This window comes from Haliotis rufescens, unplaced genomic scaffold, assembly GCF_023055435.1.
Source record: "Haliotis rufescens isolate VD_foot unplaced genomic scaffold, xgHalRufe1.0.p SCAF_7, whole genome shotgun sequence".
In the NCBI taxonomy this organism is placed as follows: domain Eukaryota; kingdom Metazoa; phylum Mollusca; class Gastropoda; order Lepetellida; family Haliotidae; genus Haliotis; species Haliotis rufescens.
The window spans coordinates 16,180,946-16,199,605 of record NW_025964361.1 but is presented as its reverse complement, the minus strand read 5'-3'; the positions used below and the strand labels follow the sequence as shown (position 1 = coordinate 16,199,605).

Sequence of the window (18,660 nt, the reverse complement as noted above, 5' to 3'; positions counted from 1 at the left end):
CCAAATCCTTATGATGTAGTAGGAATCGTACAATGGACGTTGCTTTTGAAAGTATGCCCAGTACTCCGGCAGCATGGCAGACCAAGGCCAGCGGGAGGATCTCAGTTCATCGTACCTTAGTGTGTGCAAGTGTTCGTCAGCTGACAGAGTTATGCCTTCACCTGCGCATAGCATGTCACTATTGAGTTTATAGTCTGTGTTGCGATACATTTCAATGGGTAATGGAAGAGCACAGCTGTTTCTGTGTACTTCAAAGTGGCTTACCAGTACCACGAACATTGCATAATGCAAAATAAACGAAATCACATACAAACTGTATACAGAATACGCGCGAGCGTATCCACCGAACATACATCTCGGTAGGGCAGTACACCAGTAAGGTGCAATGTATCGGTCTCTCCGGGACCTCACACGAGCATCTATATTTCCCTCGTGAGCTATATATCACGTGTGTCTATAACTGCTGAAGCATTCCACCTAAGAAAAGAAATGTCGCCAATAAAAAGTCGCTAAAAGATAATCAGTATTTTTTTTATTCTATTAATAGATTTTAGTTGAGCGAGTATGTGCTGCAATATCATAGGTTCAGTGGGATCTGAAGCCCTTGAAATTAACGGCTTCATTACGTATATTTGACTCTGTTCAACAGAAACCTCTCCTTTGGTCTGTACTTGCCTGACCGGTCAGTCGGTGATGACGTCGGTGAAGTAATATCATGTAGAGTGGACAGTACCTGTAGAGTCTAACATCTCGGTAACATCTCGGTAACATCTTGGTAATAAATCGGTAACATTTCGGTAAATCCATTAACATATCGATAACATGTTGTGACAACTCTGAACTGTTTCCTGTCTGCCCTGGCAGTCCTGCACGTGACAGGTGGTGGCAGTGGTAGGTGGGGAAGACGGGGGGAGAAATAAGCTGTCCTTGGTGAACACGATCATGATAAATGACAGTGTTAGTAGGGCGACAGTGGCGGCGCATTTGTCGTATATCTCGCTAAACAGTTGGGATGTGAAAAGTAAAAACAGTGAGCGTGTGTGTTGTAAGCACATGTCTTCACTCGTCTTGCCATAGCCAGCGTTGTATCTATAATCTGCTACTGGTACTTATTACGTTCTGTTAGATACGATCTATTGGCGTTAGTGGCACTCTAGGGGTAACTGATGCATGAAGCGATGGACATCTGTGAGAACAGAGTATATTATTATCTAACATGTAACCCAATACAACCTCTGGCGGAATGTAAGGACTTTATATGGTCACTATCCGTGTTTTCGCCTTCTCACATGTATGACATGGGGTCGTTAAAAATTGTGGGAATGTTTCTTGAAGCGTGATATTTTGTTCTGACAAAATTCGACTAGAAGGTCAGTAATTGTAGAGGCGTGGTACACCAGACTGAGTAGACTGATACAATGTCATAGGTTCTTGGTTGGAACATTCCATGTGATTCTGGTCTGTAGGCGCTATTACTATTGTAGTTATTTCCTTACCGTAAAGTGAGAAGGAAATGCATGAGGGTAAGTGTTGTTTCTCGACATCCTCGCACCATTGAGGGAACGGGTTTGTTTAGGGCGTTGCCATTAGCTATCTTATTGCTGATACTGAACTACTTTCTGTAACACACAACTGAAACACCAGTCTGTTGACTGGCTATGTATTTAGTTCTGAATGATTGCGCATTTGTCAGAAAGATGTTGCCATGTACTTGCATCTGGGCCGTCAGAGGTTGCTTTTTGGAGAAAAGCGGCATGTGCTAACGTACTGTGGTGTGATACTGAAAGGTTGTGTGTGGTACTGTACTGTGGTGTGTGATACTGTACTGTGGTATGTGATACTGTACTGTGGTGTGTGATACTGTACTGTGGTGTGTGATACTGAAAGGTGGTGTGTGATACTGTACTATGGTGTGTGATACTGTACTGTGGTGTGTGATACTGTACTGTGGTGTGTGATACTGTACTATGGTGTGTGATACTGTAAGGTGGTGTGTGATACTGAAAGGTGGTGTGTGATACTGTACTGTGGTGTGTGATACTGTACTGTGGTGTGTAATACTGTAAGGTGGTGTGTGATACTGAAAGGTGGTGTGTGATACTGCACTGTGGTGTGTGATACTGTACTGTGGTGTGTGATACTGTACTGTGGTGTGTGATACTGTACTGTGGTGTATGACACTGTACTGTGGTGTGTGATACTGTACTGTGGTGTGTGATACTGAAAGGTGGTGTGTGATACTGTACTGTGGTGTGTGATACTGTACTGTGGTGTGTGATACTGTACTGTGGTGTGTGATACTGTACTGTGGTGTGTGATACTGAAAGGTGGTGTGTGATACTGTACTGTGGTGTGTGATACTGTACTGTGGTGTGTGATACTGTACTGTTGTGTGTAATACTGTACTTAGGTGTGTGATACTGTACTGTGGTGTGTGATACTGAAAGGTGGTGTGTGATACTGTACTGAGGTGTGTAATACTGTACTGTAGTGTATGACACTGTACTGTGGTGTGTGATACTGTACTGTGGTGTGTGATACTGTACTGTGGTGTGTGATACTGTACTGTGGTGTGTGATACTGTACTGTGGTGTGTGATACTGAAAGGTGGTGTGTGATACTGTACTGTGGTGTGTGATACTGTACTGTGGTGTGTGATACTGTACTGTTGTGTGTAATACTGTACTTAGGTGTGTGATACTGTACTGTGGTGTGTGATACTGAAAGGTGGTGTGTGATACTGTACTGAGGTGTGTAATACTGTACTGTAGTGTGTGATACTGTACTGTGGTGTGTGATACTGTAAGGTGGTGTGTGATACTGAAAGGTGGTGTGTGATACTGTACTGTGGTGTGTGATACTGTACTGTGGTGTGTGATACTGTAAGGTGGTGTGTGATACTGAAAGGTGGTGTGTGATACTGTACTGTGGTGTGTGATACTGTAAGGTGGTGTGTAATACTGTACTATGGTGTGTGATACTGAAAGGTGGTGTGTGATACTGTACTGTGGTGTGTGATACTGTACTGTGGTGTGTGATACTGTAAGGTGGTGTGTGATACTGAAAAGGTGGTGTGTGATACTGTAAGGTGGTGTGTGATACTGAAAGGTGGTGTGTGATACTGAAAGGTGGTGTGTGATACTGTACTATTGTGTGTGCTACTGTACTGTGGTGTGTGATACTGTACTGTAGTGTGTGATACTGTACTGTGGTGTGTGATACTGTACTGTGGTGTGTGATACTGTACTGTGGTGTGTGATACTGTAAGGTGGTGTGTGATACTGTACTGTGGTGTGTAATACTGTAAGGTGGTGTGTGATACTGAAAGGTGGTGTGTGATACTGTACTGTGGTGTGTGATACTGTACTGTGGTGTGTGATACTGTAAGGTGGTGTGTAATACTGTACTGTGGTGTGTGATACTGTAAGGTGGTGTGTAATACTGTAAGGTGGTGTGTGATACTGAAAGGTGGTGTGTGATACTGTACTGTGGTGTGTGATACTGTACTGTGGTGTGTGATACTGTACTGTGGTGTGTGATACTGAAAGGTGGTGTGTGATACTGTACTGTGGTGTGTGATACTGTAAGGTGGTGTGTAATACTGTAAGGTGGTGTGTGATACTGAAAGGTGGTGTGTGATACTGTACTGTGGTGTGTGATACTGTACTGTGGTGTGTGATACTGTAAGGTGGTGTGTGATACTGAAAAGGTGGTGTGTGATACTGTAAGGTGGTGTGTGATACTGAAAGGTGGTGTGTAATACTGAAAGGTGGTGTGTGATACTGTACTGTGGTGTGTAATACTGTACTGTGGTGTGTGATACTGTAAGGTGGTGTGTGATACTGTACTGTGGTGTGTGATACTGTACTGTGGTGTGTGATACTGTACTGTGGTGTGTGATACTGTACTGTGGTGTGTGATACTGTACTGTGGTGTGTGATACTGTAAGGTGGTGTGTGATGCTGTAAGGTGGTGTGTAATACTGTAAGGTGGTGTGTGATACTGAAAGGTGGTGTGTGATACTGTACTGTGGTGTGTGATACTGTACTGTGGTGTGTGATACTGTAAGGTGGTGTGTGATACTGAAAAGGTGGTGTGTGATACTGTAAGGTGGTGTGTGATACTGAAAGGTGGTGTGTAATACTGAAAGGTGGTGTGTGATACTGTACTGTGGTGTGTAATACTGTACTGTGGTGTGTGATACTGTAAGGTGGTGTGTGATACTGTACTGTGGTGTGTGATACTGTACTGTAGTGTGTGATACTGTACTGTTGTGTGTGATACTGTACTGTGGTGTGTGATACTGTACTGTGGTGTGTGATACTGTACTGTGGTGTGTGATACTGTACTGTGGTGTGTGATACTGTACTGTGGTGTGTGATACTGTACTGTGGTGTGTGATACTGTACTGTGGTGTGTAATACTGTAAGGTGGTGTGTGATACTGAAAGGTGGTGTGTGATACTGAAAGGTGGTGTGTGATACTGTACTGTGGTGTATGATACTGTACTGTGGTGTGTGATACTGTAAGGTGGTGTGTGATGCTGTACTGTGGTGTGTGATACTGTACTGTGGTGTGTGATACTGTACTGTAGTGTGTGATACTGTACTGTGGTGTGTGATACTGTACTGTGGTGTGTGATACTGAAAGGTGGTGTGTGATACTGTACTGTGGTGTGTGACACTGTACTATGGTGTGTGATACTGTACTGTGGTGTATACTACTGTATTTATGTGACTTGATGCTTCTGATGTTGGCTGGGAACCTACGTCATTTGAACCCTATTACCCTTAGTATGTATCGCATTTAATTGTTTCTCGTATGAGACACATGAGGTAATTCCTATTTTCAGCGTATTCAGAGCCTGAAGACTACTTTGCGAAAGCAAATGTTTACATTTTAGGGCGTTTCAATTTTCCTGCGGTTTTGTGCCATGACCACCATTTCAGGAGTGAGAATGGACTGACTATCATGTTTGGGAATGGATGCAAATATCTTCTATGGCACTAACTTACCTCTTTAACATATCCCTATATTACTGAAGCAAGTAAGGCGAAGTGTATCATATACTGTAGGTATGTGTAGATGTGTATTGCATTAGTACAAGAAGTGGCTGTAAAATACCGTCTCATGACACTTGTTTGTTGCCTTACGCCAATATTCCAGCTTTAGGACGGAGGACTAAGTCGAGTCTCGACCAGATAACCCAGTGATATTATGAGCAACGATCCATCCTTTCGGGATGCAAGCACACACATCAACCAAGTCACCGAACCTGACCACCAGATCCATTCTGTCTCCTCTCATGACAAGTATTGTCTGCTGGGGAGTTATTCCACACATACTCATAATGCAAGCACACTTGTCAACAACGCACATTTACAAGCGTTAGAGAGTTGCTTTCACTTTTAACCAATACGAGTATTCTGACTTCAAACGTTATGTTGTTGGAGACAGCTGGTGTCTAACAGTGTACGGCCTAGTAGGTCCACTGCTAGGGAGTGTTTCTCCTGTTTCAAATAGGTGAGAACCTTGTGGGTAACTCGTGGATCTGACACACGTATACATTTACTTGTCCACGTCATAAGGAAACATATGCTTATGTCCATAGCCTAGCTAGTTGTCTATGTTCCCTGACTGACACATATCAGCAGTTGATGTCTTTCGTTAAAGTCTGTGTAAATCTACCGCTGTGGTATTGATTACCATCTAACAACGTTATTCCCCTGTGATTCATTTACTTAAGTCTTCAGCGCTTTGACTGACATTGCTTGGTTAATTTTTCCATATATCAGAGAAGTCGGGGTGATGGGCCAGAGTGTTCTGCTCCCATCTGATTCAACGTGTAATTAGCAGAGTACATCAGTTCTATAACTACCGCTCTAATTATACCTTGGTGGTGTCATATTCTGGTTCAAATATCGTGCAAGGGTCATTTGAGTTCTTTGGCTATTGATTTATTATTCAAAAATAACTTCTTCCTTATTGTACACAACAACGTAATTAATCAATTGTACGAAACGATATTCAAAATAATCGAGATAGATCTCGTCTGATATCAGGTGGAATCTTACCTGGATAGTTGAGGGCAGGTGGATCCTACCTGGATAGTTGAGGGCAGGTGGATCCTACCTGGATAGTTGATGGCAGGTGGATCCTACCTGGATAGTTGATGGCAGTCTGAGTCCTACCTGGATAGTTGATGGCCGGTGGATCCTACCTGGATAGTTGATGGAAAGCTGAGTCCTACCTGGATAGTTGATGGCAGTCCGAGTCCTACCTGGATAGTTGATGGCATTCCGAGTCCTACCTGGATAGTTGATGGCAGTCCGAGTCCTACCTGGATAGTTGATGGCAGTCCGAGTCCTACCTGGATAGTTGATGGCAGTCTGAGTCCTACCTGGATAGTTGATGGCCGGTGGATCCTACCTGGATAGTTGATGGAAGTCTGAGTCCTACCTGGATAGTTGATGGCAGTCTGAGTCCTACCTGGATAGTAGGTGGCAGGTTGATTCCTACCTGGATAGTTGATTGCAAGCTGAGTCCTACCTGGATAGTTGATGGCAGTCTCAGTCCTACCTGGATAGTTGATGGCAGGTGGATCCTACCTGGATAGTTGATGGAAGTCTGAGTCCTACCTAGATAGTTGATGGCAGGTGGATCCTACCTGGATAGTTGATGGCAGTCTCAGTCCTATCTGGATAGTTGATTGCAAGTGGATCCTACCTGGATAGTTGATGGCAGGTGGATCCTACCTGGATTGTTGATGGCAGTCTCAGTCCTACCTGGATAGTTGATTGCAAGTGGATCCCACCTGGATAGTTGATGGCAGTCTCAGTCCTACCTGGATAGTTTATTGCAAGTGGATCCTACCTGGATAGTTTATGGCAGGTGGATCCTACCTGGATTGTTGATGGAAGTCTGAGTCCTACCTGGATAGTTGATGGAAGTCTCAGTCCTACCTGGATAGTTGATTGCAAGTGGATCCTACCTGGATAGTTGATTGCAAGTGGATCCTTTGATCCTACCTGGATAGTTGATAGCGAGCTTAGTCCTTTCTGCTGCTTGTTTTTGGTAATGCCAGGTTGTCCCCTAACAGGGTTGTTGCTTATAGTTTATGGCAACGATAGTAGCAAGAAAAGGATGATGTATTGCAGTTGATGACAGATAGTCATAATTTGGCTGCCGGTGGCCCCTACTATACAGGTGTAATAAGGTAATACTGACTTGAACAAGGGAAGACCATTACTAAACGGGAGTTTCAGAGTTTCCTATAATTCATTCAATGTTCATAATTCTATATAAGCCCTTTAACATCAATATCTGCGAGTCAAGTGTGGTTCATTGGACAACAAGCAGCGAGTATAATGAACTATGTAGCAGCTTATCAGAGTAACAGATGTTATCGCTTACACTGTACAGGATACATCGTCACTCTGAGAAGCTACAGTATTATGCGTACTGATACAAGCCCCGTTAGTGCCTCCGTGTTACAGGCCTGTAGTGGTGGGGTCGGGAGTGTAATCCTCTCCTCGCTAGTAAGGTAAGCTGGAAGTCATCAGTAGCGGCGTCAGAAACTTAAGAACAGACAGTATGGCAACAATCAGTACCAGAATGGTTTATTCTGTTTATGATAAGTTTAATAATCATTTTGTTTTGTATGTTACATCTTAAAATATTTTGAGGCGCATAATATGATTTTGCAGTTGAGTGCATCTTATAATCCATACAAACATGTTGATCCCATTCTTCGATGGATGTCATCCCATAGCACGTACATGATTATTCCCACCTCGATAATTCACAGTTATGCTATTTACAATAAATAACTACTGTACTACTGTTTGTCATCTACTTTTATTTATTTATGTAAATGTGTTTCATTCACGTGTAATTCATAGTATCATTAATGTGCTGAACCCATACTAACTAATGCAATTTAACGAACGATCTCATGATAAAAGTGGTTTACCAATTTACACTTTTGGCAGCAGTTTGTTCTGTATACTCTCTGTTACCCTGATATACGTTGATTTGTAAACAGTAACACCTGCACACTGCAAGCATTAAATCAGCCATAATATTTCCGTCAGCTTAACATAACTTCTGTGTGTAACAGCTACAGTAATGATATTCCAACCAGTTTGGTGAATATGGATTTCTTGGTTTGGCTGCCGTATATGATAACACTACACAATTAGGAACATAATTTTCCTGTCATACTAAAGTGCATACTTGGAAACTTGTCCCGTTGAAGCATCCTTCACACCACTTACATCTCTGTGGCATACGCGAGACTGCTATTTAACAACCAAGCTAATATGTCATCTTCCAAATCTAAGTGTTTTCAGGGTTTTTGTCATTATATTACACAAGTTAATCACAACTGATGAATGTCAACGTGTGTCAGGGTGACATGACGTTTGCTGGATATTATTATTATTATTATTATTATTATTTACAGATTAAAATAAAAAAGGCAGCAATGAGGGTTTGGGTGATCCTGGCACAGTAAGGCTGGTTAGGTTCATCATAAGTTCAGGGCCCATGCCCTTGTACACGCAGCCCAGACAGCGAATGGGACTTCTCCCAGGAAGCGCTGCCTAGTCAAACCCACCCAGAACTTTTCGGAGAATGTAAAGACTCCCCAACAATGCAGCCTTCTGCATTACCCAGATTGTCAGAGGGGCTGTATTCCTGGTAGCAAACCCGGGTACTCTACCAATGTCAGTCAACAGATTGAGAGGTACCAAACCTAAGGTACCGAGAACAACGGGGAGTCGGACAACTTGGTACTTGGGTTGCAGGCGTGACATTTCGAAAGCGAGGTCTTCATATTTGCCATGTTTTTCCTGAATCTCGTCAATCACATTAGTGTCAAAAGGGACAGAAAATTCAATAATATAAATGATTTCATTGGATTTAATAAAAAGGACAAGATCAGGTTTGTTGGCCTGGATACGTCTGAGGCTGTATATGGGCCTATTCCAAAGAATTTTGTATTTATCATTTCCCATGACGCCCTCTTCATATTCTGGGGGGTCACGGGTGGCCAAGTCGTATAAGGCGCCGCGATTCGCTGTGCAGAGTTGCCTCCCTTGGGGACGCCAGAAACCTATGATTGTGGGTTCGAATCCCGGTTCGCCCCGATTATGTATCTAGGTTTATCAGCACCATACCCGTGCTCGTGGGTTTCACCGAAGTGGTAAACGTCTGAGGCATGCATCACTTCGGGCTTTCCTCCCACATTAAGCTGACACGCCGTGATATAACTGGAATACTGTTAAAAGCGGCGTTAAACACAACTCACTCACTCACTCACTCGTATTCTGTAATAATATGATCGAGCAACACCATCATGTCGCTTAAGATACTGTGTTTCTGCCAAAGCTGGGCATCCACTGAAAATGATTTGGGCAGTCTCATTAAATTCACTGCATGATGTACATTTCATATTTACATTTGGATGCAAAATTACACATTGACGGTTTCGAGTGGGAAGTGACTGGTCCTGAGCAGCAAACAGAAAGCCTTCACATTCACTTTTCAGACCAGCCGACTTCACCCAAGCGAAGGACCCTGCAGAGTTGCGGATCTTCTCAACATACTGCACATAAACTCGATGCAGTGGTCGTTCAGATAGCCTCTCCTTGATAAACTGAGTCTGGGCACTTCGCATGGTTGACACTTGTTAACTGTTGTTATATAGGTATAAATATACACATACAATTCATTTCAATGTTTTTTATATATTATCAAATATAACACAATGTGTCAATTTCAGGAGTGCCCTTGAGTGTGACCTAGACAATGGGGGAGAGTTGGTTACCCCCGCCGATATTCCTATGCAGCTTCCTGTGCTGGCTGGTACTTTCCCATAGCCTGCAAAACGACCCGCCTCTCAACGAAACCACCACCATTTCTCTCAGGTGAGATTTTCATGTTTAAGCATAGTTGACTGACATGATTGAAGAGAATGATCAATAGCACTTTCCATATGACACATTGGTTTAGACAGTTTGAATAAAACACATTCCAATGTAAACAAATTAGCGTCGGTAGACTGGTTCGCTTTAGGCTTCACAAACTTGTAATTAGTAGTTTAGTTATGTAATGAAGTATGCAACAGATCGGAAACAACACATTAACTCTTTATATGTGGACATATGCAAATTTGATGACACAATTGAATAAATTTGGATAAGTGCATATCATTGTGAAAAACAACGTTATCAATTTACAATTGTGAGCTTTTCATAAACATATCTTAAGTCTGGAAACACCAGCAAATGTAAAGTGATAAAATGTAAACACATTCGACTATTAAATTCAAATAAACTGTGATATGCTTACAATTCTCTCCTATATACATTGTCTATTGCAACGCGCACACAAGCAGTGCAACACAACAGAACACACGCATAAAACACGCACACAACTTGCTCGCACACAACTTGCACGCACCAGAGCACTCATTCACCCAGTTACTTGCTGACATCTCGAATGTGAATACTAATGTGCACAAATTGGATGATACAACTACTGACGCTGTTAATAACTGAACATATGTGTGACATCGACACAATCTGCTACTTGTCTATACTGTACTAATAAGTTAATGAGGGCTTTATGGAAATATATTATTAAGATTAGGGAATGAATGGGAAATAATGCATTTGTGTTATATGTGCCTTAATTGTAGTATTTAGTGCTATCAAATGTTTTAATCTAACAGAGTTGTATGGCTAACGAAGTGGACATTTCCATGTGAACTGCAGCCCTTGATGAATACATTGATTAGTAATTGTGCAGAAACCTAATCCTGAGTCTGCAGAACCCATCAGGGTGATGGTCTACTACATGTAATCACAAAAACTTCATTATTCACCACAGGGACTGGAAAACAACTTAAGCTTCCAATTCGAAAATATATGGTCAGCTGTATTGAGCCAAGAGTTGTACAATCAGCTGTAAGTTGTTTCAGAACTATGGGAAATACTGCCACCAGCCCATATAGAAAGTTGCTCTCTCTCTCTCTCTCTCTCTCTCTCTCTCTCTCTCTCTCTCTCTCTCTTTCTCTTTCTCTTTCTCTCTCTCTCTCTCTCTCTCTCTCTCTCTCTAAGAAAATGAGAATACACTGAAACGTAACGGTGATAACATCCCTAGCCCTACAGGCTCCATTGTCACCCTTACAAGCAGCAGGTTATACCAACGAGAGTTGTTGATGAATGGGTTAGTCCTAATGCTTTTTTTGCCTTTTAAACTTAGAAATAGTGAGCATTTCGGAGTTAGATCATTCGAAATGAGTCTAACACTTCACAATGAAACACCTGCTGATAACATACGCATAATTTTAATGCATTTTCAAGCGTGTATCTCAATAAACAGGTTTTGGTGCATGGACATAAACCTGAACGTTTGTAAGGGTATTCATTTGACGAAATCGTGTATAAGTGATATACGAGTTGACTGGCTGGGTTTGTATGGATAACTGTTAGCAACGCTAAAGAGCCCCCTGGTGATTACAGGTTGTCCTGTGCAGGTTCAGACAACGGACAGGTCCTGACGGCGGCGGGCACTATAGTCCCACTCAAGCTGTATACATACAACCACTTGTATGCCCATCGGACTTAACTGTCTGTCTTACTGTTAGTTGTCTGTTTAATCGATGGTACACTTCACGATATATGTGGTGTGTCGTCAGTCCCTTCGCCGCTGCGATTATGTCATTGGAACTCTGATCAACTCAGACTTAACTCAGTAAAACCCCTGACGGATTGATCTTAAGATATTCGCCTATGACATACGCCCTTACTCGGAGAAAGAACGTACCTTCTTTCAGAGATCTGTCAATAACGATTGCAAAATGGGTATGTGATATTTTTCTGAATTTATCTGTAATAAGCAGCTTGCTCAATTTTTTTACAGACACATGTTACATATTATAGCCTGCTAAATAACAATATGACTTTGCAGTATTACTTCCTGATTGAAATACATGTATGTCGAAAGCGTAAAATAGAATTCTGTGCGTAATCATGACAACGTCGGATTATGTCCGACTTGAACACATGTTATATCAGCTTCTAAGGAATACATCTACACCACTGCGTATATTTGTTTTATTCAGGATCACAACATGATCACACAGTTAATGGCCTTTAAACATACAAACACGATCAGTTGTTTGTGCCTGCGATACCAACACGGTCAATAAACACAATTGCTCTACAAAGGTCAACATCACAATGTCGAGACCATATAGTCGTTCAGCAGGTGGCCGGGGAGACACATAGAATATTCCGTGAAATTTACACAGTTTTGGATCAGAATTTGGTATTACATTAGTGTATGCTTAGATACCAATCTTCTACAGTTGCTTTCCTCCCATCCTGCCACCTTTAAATTACGTTCTCTCTTTCCCAACATACGTCCACCATACGTTCTCCCTTTTCTCTTCTCTGTAAACCAATGTGTATGTGTATCTGTATGTGCGTGTGTGTGTACGTGTGTTTTTGTTTGTGTCTTTCTGTCCGTGGGAGGCCAACATTGACCACGGTGTGATTACATGACATCATGTCTGGGGGAGGTCAACATTGGTGTCTGTGGGACGTCAACATTGACCACGGTGTGATTACATGACATCATGTCTGCGGGCGGTCAACATTGGTGTCTGTGGGAGGTCAACATTGACCACGGTGTGATTACATGACATCATGTCTGCGGGCGGTCAACATTGGTGTCTGTGGGAGGCCAACATTGACCACGGTGTGATTACATGACATCATGTCTGGGGGAGGTCAACATTGGTGTCTGTGGGACGTCAACATTGACCACGGTGTGATTACATGACATCATGTCTGCGGGCGGTCAACATTGGTGTCTGTGGGAGGTCAACATTGACCACGGTGTGATTACATGACATCATGTCTGTGGGAGGTCAACATTGGTGTCTGTGGGAGGTCAACATTGACCACGGTGTGATTACATGACATCATGTCTGGGGGAGGTCAAATTTGATGTCATGGGGAGGTCAACATTGACCTCGGTGTGATTACATGACGTCATGTCTGTTGGAGGTCAACATTGACGTCTGTGGGAGGCCAACAGTGATGCCTGTGAGAGGTCAACATTGACCACGGTGTGACTACATGACATCATGTCTGTGATAGGTCAATATTGATGTTTGTGGGAGGTTAACATTGATGCCTGTGGGAGGTAAACATTGATGCCTGTTGGAGGTCATCTTCCCGAGGCAAGTGAGTTAACTGACTTTAAAAGTCCAGTGTCCACCCTTGCCGAACTAGGCAGGAATTCCTGGGCTCGATCGTAGCGCCACTAGTGGTTATTACGAGTTATGTCCCTTCTAAGCCTCTCCTATGGACCAATCAGGTTCCAACTCTCGTATCACTTGCATTTGTTTCAAACAAAATGGCGGCGCCCAGTCAGGACGATCGATAATCAAGATCTATATTGTGATAAAACGGGCCTTACATCGCGAAGTGCATCAAATCACGTGAGCACCTTGATTAAAAACATGAAAAGATTTGAAAAATATCTGTTGGCGGGGAGTTGGTGGTGCACATGCTTTGCAAATCTTGCAATCGACAGAAATCTGCACGAAATTCGTTGCGCGATTTTGATTGGACTATGCATAGACTCGTTAGTCCAGCCAAAATGTAACTCCACAATACCAGCCTAGTTCGGCAAGGGTGGAAACTAGACTTTTATAGTCAGTTAACTCTCTTGCCTCGGGAAGATGGTTGGAGGTCAACATTGACCACGGTGTGATTACCTGACATCATGTCTGTGGGAGCCGAGTAATGAACATTATCACAGATTTGATGTAGGAGTATGCGGTACGCAAGTTGTTGATATGGAGATACTGATACCTCCTGAGACAGACCGACTGTACCTAAAGCATATGTCCCTCCCGCCAATTGCAATGTCATGTGTTATTGTAGAAGTATTTCATCTTGTAATATGAAAATATGGACCAGGGGAATTACCCTCCACCCTTAGGTAGAGACATGCCTGTTATACACTCGTGTGAAACCTGCCCAATACCCTGGTAAATGTTTTCGTGTATACCCCATTTTGACCTACAATTCTTAAAATATACAACATAGACATTATACCAGCTACCTGTCTCTATTAAAGTTTATAATACGATCATGACCTACCACTATTAAATTATACATATTTTCGATCATTTATACCAGTGACTTACCACTATTAAAATATATTAAGATTATTTATAACCCAACAGTGACCGACCTTATACGATAATATCATTTATTCAATTATTCCTTGAGTAATATCACTATTCAAGAAAACAATTAGGCATTTATACAAGTGACCTGCCACTATCAATGGGTACAAAACGGCATTTATACCCATGACCTATCACTATTAAAATATATTTGGGCAGTTATAACAGTGACCTACCATTATCAATGTATTCAATAGCGCATTTGTCACCGCAATCAATGCATACAATATGATGATCTAGTGCTTTGACTTTTATATCAGGGCTATAAAGTAATTATAAAGAAGTTATTTAGAAGATATACCGAGTGTACTTACAATTTAGAGGTTTCAAGAGTAGCAAACTATGGTCCAACGTAGATTCGATACCGAATTACGGACCAATCAGAATGGAGGATTCCAAAATGCCATTCTGGAATCAAAGACATGACAAACCCAACAGTTTCCAGTATAATATATTCGTTGTTCCTGTTTATGGATAATTGGATTCTCTCATTTTCGTGATGTACACAATCCTTGGTAATATTTCAGCACTCAAACTGCTACATGTCCATCAACAGAGCAAAAAAGATACCTGTGTCGATTGACAAAAGTGAACTGATTTCATGTACATTAAAATACATAGGCTAAGTAAAATATAAATGGAGGTTACGCCTGTATCTTGACAAACATAAAAGTACTGATATCTATTAAACTTGAGCATTGTAGTTTCCGACATAGATTTTAGGTTGTCGAGATAAGTGTCTTCAAATCGTGCTTACATTATTAAACACCTTTAATAACTATAGAGAATCTTGCTAACGGAACTGTTTTTCATACAAATAAATATATTCTGAAATTAAATAATGCAACTTTCAACAAATATACATGAAGACATCTCTTCCACTTTTAGGTCGTGATTAACAATTTGCCTGTGCATATTAATGCACGGCGCACAATGTAAGTGTTTGCAAGTTTGTTTGAAGCATAATACACCTGTTTTCTTAATGTGAACAGCACACAGTGATTGTTTAGCTATCTGTTTCTCAAAAATCACATTTGTTTAAGCGTAAATAACGTTTATGCAATGGCATGGCTTGTGAAAATCAACGTCTACGCGCCCTGTCTGTGCTGCTAAGAGTAATTGCGCAAAACGAAGTTGCCAGACATTTTAATGTTCACCGAAACACAATGTCATCTCTTTTGAAGACGTTATCTTCAGCAGAGAAACACTCATGACTTGATACGTGCTGGTCGTCGATGTGTGACGTCACGTCAAGAACACAACCATATTCGGTTGATTAATCTACGGAAACCACACTAAACTGCGACATTAAAAGCTCGGACAATTCTTTGGTTGAGACCAGTTATTGGCAGAACTGTACGCAACCGTATCCGGGCTTGGTGGTCAGGCGTCTACAGGCGTCCAGGTGAAGGGTTTAGCGACGCCTTCGTCACTCAACGTCGTTTCAGTTTAGGGATGGAAGTGTAATGGTATGGGACAGCATCACAATTCATGGGAGAACAAAACTCATCATTGTGTACGCTACCTGGACAACTTCGTTCGAGATCATATTCTGTCCTTTGTGCAAATGCAGAGACGTAACGTCACGTTTCAGCAAGATAATGCCAGCCCGCACTTTGCACGAATTTTAACATACTTTTTGAGCATACCATTGCTGCACTGCCAGAAAACAGGCCTTGGATGAAATGGATCGACGATTTTGACAGTGCCAGAACCATCCGGCTATACTAACTAAGTTGGGCAAATCTTTGGTTGACAACTGAAATTATAACATTCAATCATCTGAGGTATTCAGTGCACGGCCGCTGCCTCGTCTGTATCAACGCAAATAGTGGTCACCCCCGATATTGACATTGTTACTTGAGTTGTTCCAATGCCCCTCTTGTCGATCGTGCTGCTGTTACCAGATATGGCTTTTGTCATTGAATTTGTTTTGATAAAACATTGATGAGACGAGTGACAAAATGATATTTTGTTACTTTCAATAACACACTATTTACACCACTTTATATGAAGCACAGTTATTTTTTTCCGCTAGTAGAGTTGTGATGTGTAGATGAAAGCTTCATCCACACTGGCAACAGCTGGTCTGCAGCGGTCATTATAGCTGCGTGCTATGATGTGCAGGTAGTACACAGAGACTATGTACAGATATCAACGCAAGTATATACGGATGTTCATATACCGTCGTTCAAACGATAATCCCCAATATGATTCACAATCGTCTATCGACTAAAATCTACAGAGCTTAAATATGATAGCGAAGCCAGCCAGACATTATAGACATTATTCGTAATCAATAACTTTGTCAATCCATATGGTAGTTCATTTGACCTACATCAATTTATAAAAAATACAATAACATGTTAGAACACTACATCAGCTGATCGCCAGTTGAGTATAGATTGTTAGTTGCGATTGAAGCCATGGGTGATGATTAATAAGTTGATAACTGAACTGTTGTTAACGCAAGGCTAATGACATTATCAATGTAGAGCTATTATGAAAGCCAGACTGACATGATTGGGCACTTAATAGTGGTATCAAGATAGAGCCTTCACTATATATTATGCTGTATGTGCAAGGTCGCTTCAAGAACTTTTCAGTTCTAGAGAATCTAGCAGGCATCTCCGATCTGGATAAATACCTCGCAGACAGTTGGATAGATTACCTTGGCCTGCGATAATGTGCTGAATGTAATTGTTGGTCGATACAGTGAACAGCTGCAGTAGTTATACAGTAGGAATGGTATATATATGCGGCGGCGCAACAGGGGACGGTGCTTCTATACTGTGACAGATGGCTGACTGTACATCGCACAGCGGGCGGCCACTGCACCGCCAGATACACTACTGCTGTACTGTAGGTGCTGTAGGCAGGTTGTGAATGGAGAACACTGCACATGCTACATCTCACACAGACAGCATTTCACCAGATACACTACTGCTGTACTGTAGGTGCTGCAGGCAGGTTGTGAATGGAGCACACTGCACATGCTACATCTCACACAGACAGCATTTCACTTCACGGCGAGGCAGGACCTCATCAGCTTTGTTTTCATATTTAGACGAACCATCTGCACTTAGGGCAAGGGGAAGAGGTGATCGACATACTCTCGGTCATTGTTCTTCCGCGTGTTATTCCTGGAAGCCGACTTGTGTCTTTCAAGACCCACTTCTTGACTCCTGGATAATTAACTTCTGGTTCCTGGACAGGTGAAGACAACACGGAGCCTTCCTCTTCCTCTGTTTGTTCCACACTCATGCTACTGCCGACATAGACACTAACAATGACCGTCATCGTCACCATCGTGTGCATCATCATCCTCGCCCTCTGCTCTAGTGGTGTAGTCGGTGTACCAACCAACCATGATGACTTTGTCGCTAACCCCGTGCATCCTTCGTAAGCATTATCTATCAATGTTTTTGGCATGCTTTTAGTAAATCCATCTGTTGATCAAAGACGATCGTGTGTATATTCATGCTAACACAAAATAACACATATTGCCATGTATATCTGTTTTATATCTCGACCTCATGTGCATTTTCTTCCTGTGCAGTACTAATTATATATAAGTGTTTATGTGTGCTAACAAATTGTTAACTACCGCACTGATTTCAGTTAGAAATAGACCCAACGTCTGCAGAAAGGTTAAAACAACCAAACATCCATCTATCGAATACCATATGTAGTAAGCACTGATTAGATATGGGCAGATATTGACATCTAAGTAATATGTTATCCAGACTAGTTATCCTAAACCGCAATAAAGTTTGACACGTTATGTCATAAATGTACGGACAGTGTTATTAATAGTTATGTTTGTTGGGTTAAAGGATTTCTAAGGTCCTTTGCAGGCTATACAACATTTGAAATTCTATTTTAATAAACGAGCTGAAAACTACCAACCAAATGCAAACAGACACTATATAACTCCTAAATGGTTCTTCTTGTTAACTTGTTAACAGGATTAGGAACCAACCATGTTATAATATGTCTGCATGTGTACATGTATTGGGTTGTGGTGGTATGGTGTTGTTGGGGGTCAGCTGAGATGTTTATTTAAAAAAAATATTTAAATTCAAGATTAACACTAACAAGCAATACACACTCGTATGCAGGATGCTCTGGAAATAACGTGTGATGGGTCCCGAAACAAAAGTTGGGCTACCTCTTTTCAACACGGAAATATAAAACATCCGTCTAGAACGAAAATCCCATTCCCGATCCATCGAGGATACTCCATGGTCAGAACGGCTAGGAACATGCAGTTATGTGTAGACAATAGTAGGAAGACTAAAAATAGCATGATTTGTCACTTGTTTATGTCGAATAAACATCAATTCGTATTCTGTACTCATCGACAGATTAGTATTATCCCAACTGCA

At 41.8% G+C, this 18,660-nt stretch overlaps 1 protein-coding gene across 7 annotated transcripts in view; it reads left to right on the top strand.

The window, feature by feature from the left end:
- LOC124123793 (glycine receptor subunit alpha-2-like) overlaps nucleotides 1-18,660 on the top strand; it is a 70,978-nt gene that overhangs the window by 36,507 nt on the left and 15,811 nt on the right. For 3 of the 7 annotated variants that reach the window (XM_046486966.2, XM_046486967.2, XM_046486969.2), the window contains one exon: nucleotides 9,785-9,929. In XM_046486966.2, coding sequence (XP_046342922.1) covers nucleotides 9,811-9,929 — 119 coding nt within the window. In that variant the 5' untranslated portion in view covers nucleotides 9,785-9,810. Of the gene's footprint in view, nucleotides 1-1,416; nucleotides 1,524-7,419; nucleotides 7,544-9,784; nucleotides 9,930-17,035; nucleotides 17,675-18,660 lie in introns of those variants that run through there. The other 4 variants (XM_046486970.2, XM_046486971.2, XM_046486972.2 and 1 more) reach the window with 4 other exon arrangements.